General features: G+C 44.7%; 1 protein-coding gene and 1 non-coding gene across 2 annotated transcripts; one reads left to right on the top strand and one right to left on the bottom strand.

The window, feature by feature from the left end:
* Positions 1-271: 271 nt before the first annotated feature.
* On the bottom strand, positions 272-2,309 carry LOC121440712 (ral guanine nucleotide dissociation stimulator-like). The gene is made up of 5 exons (XM_041641509.1): positions 2,133-2,309; positions 1,790-1,986; positions 1,206-1,253; positions 585-793; positions 272-309 (listed from the first exon to the last, which is right to left on the bottom strand). Exons 1-5 carry the CDS (start codon positions 2,307-2,309, stop codon positions 272-274), a joined length of 669 nt encoding a protein of 222 aa, XP_041497443.1.
* Positions 2,310-9,143: 6,834 nt separating this feature from the next.
* Positions 9,144-9,325, top strand: LOC121440767. The gene has a single exon (XR_005973382.1). It is a non-coding gene; the product is annotated as a small nucleolar RNA SNORA73 family (small nucleolar RNA).
* The last annotated feature ends 407 nt before the right edge of the window (positions 9,326-9,732 follow it).

Here is a 9,732-nt window from a genome sequence, read left to right as displayed (position 1 = left end):
GATGGACAACCAGAGGAAAGAGGGGTGGCAGGGCTGTTCTCTGGGGAGCCGGACCCACTGCTCTGAAGGTAAGGTGTGTGAAAGTTGCTCAGTGTCTCCTGTTGTGGTGAGACACACAGAAACCGCAGTTGCTATTGCTGTCCTGGCTCAAATCTGCTGTCATGTCTGGTCCCAGCAGCAAAGGTATCATGGAATCTTCTGGTGGTGTTGGTGCTCTTTGACTCTGGTGCGCAAGTTGGTTCTGGCTCCAGATGACTGGCTTCACTGCTGGTTAGTGCTCTGGATCTGCAGATGTGTGGCTGCCCAGGTCTAAGGATGGAGACAGATGTGCTGCAGATGCAAGCATCTCTAGAAGGGGAAGTGGCGCTGGAGGTACAGTTAGAAACAACACACCCAAAATGAGACACCTCCTCATTCTTTCCAAACACAGAGGAGACCATGTTTGTTGGGAATCCCAGATCCTATCCTACAAAAGGGGATGTGGTCAGGCTAGGGTCCAGTGATAACTTCTGCAAACAGGAGCCTCTCAAGAGTCCCCCAACACACCAGGTACTGACATACCTCACAGGGTGTCAAACATCTACCTGAGACTTCTTCATCCTTGGCCTCTGTTTCAGTGGCCTTTTGTTCCTCCAAATGAGTCAGGAGCATATGGACACGAAGAACAAGGTCTGAGTAGGGCGTATGTACAATCAAGTAGTTCTTCATCTGTTTCACAATGGACAGAGCTGAAGTCTGGCAAAATTCCTCAGGTTTCTTGTCCATCCACATGTCCAGGAAGGTACAAATGGTCCTAGGGAAGAGTACAGACAACAAAGTTAGTTGCCTGGACTTTCCTTTTCAACCCCTTGATGATTCTCTCCAGTGAGCACTGCAAGGCAGAAGACGTCCAGCCCTTATGCACATGAGTACAGTGAGCAGGAATGTGAGGGCCTTGTGAACAGGGAGCTGCACACAGCTTTCTCAGGGCTCTAATGGAGGACAGCTGACCAAACCTGCCTGGCACGAGTCTCACAGGGGCACCTGAGGACAGAGGTTTCCCACATCTTCCCATGCAATTCTCCTCACCCTGCACAAATGCTTACACGTCAGTGTGGGAGTAGACACTGAGAAGTTGACAATCATTAGCCATCCTTTACCCTGGGTACACAAATGACCCCACTCTGGAGAGACAAGGCCTTTCTCCTGTTGTTAAGTCCACTTACTTCTTTACCCGTTCATCCTCTTCACAATAAGGGCGGAAGTATTCATACCTAGAGGAGACCAGAAATGATGTCACCTGTAAAGCCCCAGGTCCCCATGCTAATAGACATCTTGGGGCCAGGCTCATTCCTGGAGAGGAGGTCCAGTTCTCTGCTCTCAGGATTATTGGCTCACATGCACAGTAGGGGCTTCAGAAATGTCTGCATACTGCTGAACACAGATATCTCTCTCCAGATACTTCAGGGGGCATGGAGTCCCTCAAATTATTCCCTGTGGCTCTCATTCACTGCACATTCAATTCACTACACTAGAACCTTCTTTACAAATGGGAAAATGCTTTGACCAAAGCATCTAAAAATTAATCAGGGACAGGGAGCTTCTTCAAGGTTCAGGGGACACCCACATTCATTACAGTCCCAATCTAGACACCCCAGTCCCTAGAGCCTAGCCTTCAGGAAGCATTTTCTGACTTCATGCTGCTGGATCCTACAATACTCTAGAAAACAAGTAGGCTCAGATAGAGGCAGAGTGCTTCCTAGAACCAAGAGGAGGATCTGAGGCCTCTGGTCTTAAAAGTGGCACTCACCGCTTGAACAGCAGGTCCAGCACCTGCTGGGTAGTGGTAAACCTTCGGTAGGTATACAGAAAGGCAGGGACAAAGAAGAGGTCCCCACCCTGCAGGGAAGGTACCAGGTGGTTCACCAACTTTTCCACCATGTCTGCACTGATGCGGGACTCTGTACAGGGCTTCTTCAGGTTCTTTGGGGCAGACTCCTTCTCAACCTGAGGAGAGATCATGGGGGATTGTTCAAGCAGGTACAGGACTGCACGTTCTGATTGGTTATTATCACTTTGAGTTTTCCTGAACCATTACAATGCCAAGCACCCCAAGTGAAACCAGAGGAAGATCTCAGACTTCAGAGTGTTACCTGTTCTGTGTGTTCTTGACTCTGGCTGCCCTTGGTCAGGTTTGTTTCCTTCCTACCAAATGGCCAGAGGCGCTGGAGGCAAGAACGGACCCGCTGTCTCCAAACACCACCATGGCCTTCACTGTTGTCCTTCTTGAGGCCAGAGCCTTGAGTAGTCTGAAGGCAGCAAGAGAACATTCTGCTCTCTCTAGGGTCTCAAGGACGAGACCCTGCTAGCCTGATCCTCGGCAGTTGGCTGTCTGGGTACGAGGGTTCTGAACTGTTAGGTCCTTGTCAAGGAAGTGAGGTCACTTCCTGGAGACCACTTACCTGAGTCTCCTCCTCACACATGCTTTCCCAAAGACTCTAGGGCCTACCCTACCTCCCGGTGCAGCAGTTGCCACGGTTACACAGGTGCTTCTCATTCAGTGCTCCCAGGGACGTCGGGTACAGGCAGACCCCAGCTTTGCCATCTGAGACCCTCTTCTGTTGAACTGCATCTGTTACTCTATTCCTAAACTTGCCTCTACTTGCTCTAAGCCGCCATCAACCCTAGCTGTTATTTTGTGTGTGTTCTGTGTGCAATGTGAGCACATACGTACATGTGCCAGACCCCGACCTCACAATGTCATTTTCCTTGCACAGAGATTGTCTTGCCTAGTGCCACTTTCCGCCCCTATGACCGTCCCAGGCCTCCAGTCCAGAGGGCTGGAGCTCTCGTGAACAGCTGGCCTGGCCCAGCCACAGGTGCAGCCTACAAGATGGACCCTGCCCCCACACCGCTCCCTGGCTCACTCATTCTCCATTGTCCTGATTGTCCTCTGTGATGCACTGTGACCTGTCACCTGCAATAAATGGTCTCCTTCCCTAAGTTGCTTTTGGTCACGGTGCTTGTCCCAGCAACAGCATGAAACTCAAACACCACAATTTCTTGTCACTGTCCTCTGTCATGTGGCAGCCAAACTCTTCTGTAGCTCCTTGTGTCCCTCCCTCCTTGGTGTCCCATCTCTTCCTCTTTGCCCAGTGTTTATCTTTGCCTGTGGTCCAAGGGGTCTGCTCTACAGCCAATCAGCATCCATGCCCTGGTCAACCCACTCATTCACCAAGAGGATCTGGGTCAGTGTTTAGCAAGTTTGTGATCTGATGAACCAGCATCGTGTGCTTGTGTTGGGACTTCACAGGGAACTATAGAGTAGGACAGTGTATAGTGATTGAAATCTGTGTGCTTTGTCGAAATGAAGTGCAGCTGAGTCCATCCTTGCTTTTCTCCTCTTTGCAAGGCGTTCATTGTTTCTGTTACAGACTCCTTCAGTCTACACACCTAGGAATCGCTGAGGTTGCCACCTTTATTCTGAATGTTTGCCCGCACAAGAGGCAGTGCAGGGAAAGACACTGCAGAGAGACCGGGACAGGAAGCCGCTCTTCCCAACTTCCCAACTCTCCAATGGCTGCTGAAGCTCACTACTGCCCCCATGTGGAGGAAAAAGACACGGCAGATGAAAATTTGGTGCACTATAATTATTTTATGAATAAAATTGTCTGAATGATAACTTCACTGGGATAAAAGCAAGTTATGAGAACATTGATGAATAAGTAAGAAATTAATTTCAAAATTTGATAAAATCTTTGATAAAATATCTGAAATATCTGGTAAAATATCTAAAATCTACAAAATGTTCTTGAGAAAATGAAGTAGTCTCAAATGAGAAAATGGAGATACTAGGTTCAAGAGGCACAGATTTTTTTATTAAAAGGTAATTCTCGCCGGGCAGAGGTGGCGAACACCTTTAATCCCAGCACTTGGGAGGCAGAGACATGTGGATCTCTGTAATTTGAGGCCAGAATGGTCTACAAGAGCTAGTTCCAGGACAGGCTCCAAAGCTACAGAGAAACCCTGTCTCGATAAAAAACAAAAACCAAAGAAAAAGAAGAAAGAAAGAAAGAAAATAAGAGGTTAATTGTCCCGAGAATGGTTCAACAGCAGGACCCTTGGACGTGTTCTGTCCATGATGGTCCCAACATTTCCAAGGACATCTGCCAGTTGAGCTCAGTGGCACGACACTTGACTGCTTTGAAAAGGGGCTACTATTTGATGCTCAGAGATTTTTTTAAAGTCATATGTAACTGAACATGTTCAAGAATTGTCAAAATAAGCCGGGTGATGGTGGCGCACGCCTTTAATCCCAGCACTCGGGAGACAGAGGCAGGCAGATCTCTGTGAGTTCGAGACCAGCCTGGTCTACAGAGCTAGTTCCAGGACAGGCTCCAAAGCCACAGAGAAACCCTGTCTAGAAAAACCAAAAAAAAAAAAAAAAAAAAAAGAATTGTCAAAATAGTCCTGAAAAGAACAGGTTAGGAGTTAGGAGAGGGAGTGATTTCAACACGTACCTATGATAACCAAATAGTGTGTTGGATTAAAGGACATCAAATATATCAAAGGAATAGAATCACAGGTGCTACAAGAAGTGTCTACACATTAGTGACCAGATCACTTTTGGAGAGGACCAGTGGCAATACAGTGGAGACTGACCAGCTTGTCAGTATGTGAATAAACCTACATCTGTACAAAAAGTGAAAGACGATCTGTATCTCACACCACACACAAAGTGATGTAGATCCACATGTAAAACCACAAAACTTAGAAAAACTGCATGTGGCAGTGCATTCTTTTAATCCCAGAACTTGAGAGGCAAAAGCAGACAGATGTCTGTGAGTGTAAGGGCAGTCTGGTCTGCATACAGAGTTCTAGGCCAGCCAGGCTGCAAAGGAATACACTGTCTAAAAAAACTAACAAACTTCTAGAAGAAAGCACAGATGTAAATCTTTGGATTCTGATAATAGATGGAATCTTTATTCTGACATAAAACACCAAACCTCATGAGTGAAGAAACATGCACAAATGTTTTCAGGCTGGACCTGACAAGACTTGTTACCTGGTCAATGGTGGCATGGATGTGTGGGTGTAACCAGCCACATTCTAATTGGGCTGAGCCCCACTCTATAAGATGGAACCCTTGTCCAGCAGCATTATCCATGAACCCAAGGGGAAAATTGACTACTATTTTTTGCTAAACAAACTCGGTATCAAACTGACCAGTAATGGCTATGCTATAGCCATACATGAGTGCATCTCCCCACTATCACCAAAGAAGCTTCCTTGTGCAGTAAATGAAAGTTAACGTTGAACCTCACAACTGTTGTGGGATATTTGTACAATGTCTGCAGATATTTTGCTGTGATTGCTGTAATAAAAAGCTGAATGGCCAATAGCCAGGGAAGGAGTATAGGTGGGACTTCCTGGCAGAGAGAGAATGCTGGGAAGAAGAATGTCAGCATTGCCAGTCAGAGACAGAAAGAAAACAAGAGGTGCAAGATGGAAAAGAGGTAGTACCATGTGGCAGAACATAGATTAATATAAATGTGTTAATCTGAGTTATAAGAGCTTGTTGGGGACAAGCCTAAGCTAAAGATCAGACTTTCATAATTATAAGTCTCCAGGTCTTTATTTGCCGGCCCATTGTGCAAAGATAGTCAGACAAGAAAATTTACTACAAATGTAACACATGGTCCAGCATGTAAATCCACATCAGGGTCTCAAAAAACTGGGGGAAAAAAAGTTTCAAGTAGACTCAGTGCTCGCAGCATACAGAGGCATGGCTCTTTTAAGATGCCCTGCTACTGAGCATTTTGGATCCGGCTTTTGAGTAGCAGACAGCACACTACTGGGTGGCAGAATAACTAAGTAGAAATGCCTACTACAGCATGCACTCAGAAGCTTCCCAGAGCTAGGCTAGACTGGCACCAGGCCTGGGCTGGCAGGCATGAGGTTGCAGTCCCACCAACCTGAAGTGGGTAGAGTCAGTCGCTAGACTCTGTGCTAAGTGAAACTGTCCGCAGAGGGCCCAGCCACCAATTAACAACTTAAGGTTTCTGTCCTGCAGTCAGAGAACACTGAAAGTGTGCAGCTGCAGACATGCAGCTCCGACAGGCTAAAGCCCCTGAACAGTTACAGTGTGCAGCTGCAGACATGCAGCTCTGACAGGCTAAAGCCCCTGAACAGTTACAGTGTGCAGCTGCAGACATGCAGCTCCGACAGGCTAAAGCCCCTGAACAGTTACAGTGTGCAGCTGCAGACATGTAACTCCGACAGGCTAAAACCCCTGAACAGTTACAGTGTGCTAAAAACTGTGCTTAGATGTTGGAGGAAGAAAAGAGAATGAGTATAACCTGTCATTAAAAAATAAATGAATGAGGGGCTGGAGAGATGGCTCAGAGGTTAAGAGCTTCGCCTGCTTTATCAAAGGTCCTGAGTTCAATTCCCAGCAACCACATGGTGGCGTACAGCCATCTGTAATGGGGTCTGGTGCCCTCTACTGGCCTGCAGGCGTACACACAGACAGAATATTGTATACATAATAAATTTAAAAAGAAGAATCCATGTTTAAAAAAATAAAAAATAAATAAATAAATGGTTAGTAATAATAATGTCTTAAAGAAAGAGTAAAGTAATATAAAAGGAAAAATACACATAAAGTTGGAAAATACACAGGGTATCTGGATCCTGTAGGGTGCTTTATTAACTTTGGATTTTTTTAAAGCTAATGAACAAAAAAGAAAATCTGCTGAGAGACATTCACTTATGGAAACTGCTAAATTAAACCAACCTAAATATTTTAAAAATGTCTTAACTTCAGAATGAAAGTGAAAAAGTATGTTGTGCTGGGGGACAGGTTTTGTTTTTGTTTCCACAGTAAACCAAACTACAGATTCCTTCAAAGTTAATAAAGTTCGGGTTTGTTTAGGGAAGACCTCCTGGAAATCTTGGCTATGGATATGAAGAAACAACAGTACAGGTGACATACATGCTGACCCTCCACATGGGATCAGCTCTGGGGTGAGATGAGACATGATAAACCCTGTAGGCTCCAGAGTCCTCAGGAGTAATTAGTACACACCGTACGTTCATATGCATGGATAAAGCTTTGCTTATACAGTCTGAAAAATTTTATAAAGTTAACAGATGCCTTTTACCTGTTCAAACATAAAATAAGAATCTTCTTTAGCTGTCTTATGCATACTACACATTCTATACTGTGCTAATACAGATATATATGTTGCTTTTAATAGTTTGTATGTTTCCAGAAAAAAGGACCAGACAGCCATGAAAAAGTAGCCCAGGTGAACAAGGCTTTCAGCATGACTCTCTTGAAGTTACCTCAAAATTCTGTATCCAGAACAACTTTAAAGTTGCCAACTGAGATGGTCAAGCCTCACAGACTACTCAAGCCAAGACTTAACTCTACACTTTTCTACCACACAGAGACTAAAAAACCAAACAAAACTACAGTTATCTCTTCCCCAGAACATGACCCTTGTTCTAATTCTCTCAGGATCCCCTAGAAATGCTGCTGATGCAGACAACAGAAAGCAGTCTAGAGGACACAGTGCCCATGTTCCCAAGAGGTGGGGTGAATGGTATTTGATCATTCAGTGCTTGTTTATCATCATTTACGGTTACAAGTTGTTGGTCATGGTCAAGGGAAAAGGTGAGCAAACGAGATTAGATTCAGGTATCTCTTAAAAAAAAGAGAGATAAAGCAGTATAAAAATGATGGGATAGAAAGGTATATTGTTGGGTTTATTTTTAAATTAGAAAGCAACTACTAGCTTCAAATATTTTACATTGGCATGGATTTTTGTATTTTGATACAAATTTAAGGTTATTTTTGTTATACTGTATGTATGATTCTATTCTTATTTTTTGGTTTTTGGTTTTTTTATCTTTTTTATTGATTTTAATTGAGCTCTACACTTTTCTCTGCTCCCCTCCCTGCCTCTCCCCTCCCCTTCAACCTGCCCCCAAGATCCTCATGCTCCCAATTTATTCAGGAGATCTTGTCTTTTCTACTTCCCATGTAGATTAGATCTATGCATGTCTCTCTTAGGGTCCTCATTGTAGTCTAATGACCCTACCTAAGACCCTAAGCAATAGAGGAGAGGGGGCTGATCTTGACTTGCCCTGTAATCAAACTGATGATTATCTTAAATATCACCATACAACCTTATTCAACAACAGATGGAAACAGAGACAGAAACCAACATCAGAGCACTGGAATTAGCTCCCAAGGTCCAGTTGAAGAGTAGAAGGAATATGAGCAAGGAGGTCAAGACCGTGATGGGTTCATCCACTGAAACAGTTAGTTGAGCTGGTGGGAGCTCACCAACTCCAGCTGCACTGGAAAGGAACAAGCATAGGACTAAACTAGTCCCTCTGAATGTGGTTGACAGTTGTATGGATGGGGCAGACTGAGGGCCCACTGGCTTTTTGGGATCCTACTCTCTTTGGATGTATACCTTGCTCAGTCTAGATATGGTAGGGAGGGCCTTGGACCTTCCGCAAAGCAATGTGCCTTGACCTCTCATAGGATTGGATGGCGGTGGGGTGGGAGGGTGTGTGGAGGAAATGGGAGGAAGGGAGGGAATGGGAATTTGAATTGGTATTTAAAAAAAAAATCTAAAAAAAAAAACAGGGAAGCTCTGCTGTAGACAGATTCCCCCACATGAATCACAATGTGCTTTTATCATTTTAAGTTATTAAATGAAAATATAGAACTTTAAATTTCACAGAGTTCAGGAACATCAGGGTCTGTAGCTTGAGAGTCTAGCACAGATAAGTTCTAAAAGGAGGAGGTGATAGAAAAATGTCTGAAAACTTTCTTTGTTGAGACCATGGGGATCAATGGCAGGGTCTCACACATGCTAGGCAAGGGCTGGACTACTGGGCCTCTTCCTGAAAGTTAGTAGATAGCCCTGTGCCAGGCTGTTGCTGAGTAACAGCAAGGGTGCTGCCAAGGGTCTTTCAGAGCAAAGGCTCCTAGGCTCCTTCCCTTTCCTGCTGTTACACAGGCTCTTTGCTCTCTCTCCTTTGCAGGAAGAAGCATGACTGTGGCCTATCTTGATCCTGAATCTCTAGGAAGAAGAAACACAGGAAGTCCACATTGAATGTTAGACTGACACATGGAAGGGTGGCGGTTAATGTTCACTGGAGTCTTGAGTGCATTTAAGAAACTCCAGGAGTGCCCTGCCCCATGATGTACAGTCCCGTTCCATGATGTTGGAGATGAAGCTGGGCCTCGAGTCTGCGCCTGCATATTCCTAAGGCTTCTCAGAGTCCTCTGGACCGTGACAGGAGACAAACCATGCAGGAAACAGTCATAAATCAGGAAATCTATGAGGAAGTCTGCATGATTGGGAAATTGCATTAGAATTTTACTCACAAAAATGCCTTCTCTTACAGATCTCATCAGTGATTACAAGTTGTTGGTTAAGGAAAGAAGAGGATCTGCACAGCTAGCTACCTACTGAAGGTTAACTTGGTGCTTGTAATTAATTAGATACAATTTGGCAAAGTTGCTGTATTAGGGTTTAACACCGAACATTGTCAGTGCTGAGCATGCACTTTTCTCCCTGGCTATTTTTGGTCTGGTAAATGTATATCGATGTCTAGGTTTGTGCTTTATCATATATGTGGTCCATTTCCTGGTAGGTTGTACACTGACTGCCCCAAGACCATATAGACCACAAGTGGTATGGAATGGGATACAGAACTTCTATAAATAAA

Source organism: Microtus oregoni, unplaced genomic scaffold (genome assembly GCF_018167655.1).
Source record: "Microtus oregoni isolate MIOR12 unplaced genomic scaffold, Mior012 000070F_ref0000104, whole genome shotgun sequence".
In the NCBI taxonomy this organism is placed as follows: Eukaryota; Metazoa; Chordata; class Mammalia; order Rodentia; family Cricetidae; genus Microtus; species Microtus oregoni.
The sequence above is the reverse complement of the archived record's forward strand: the minus strand, read 5'-3'. Positions and strand labels throughout refer to the sequence as shown.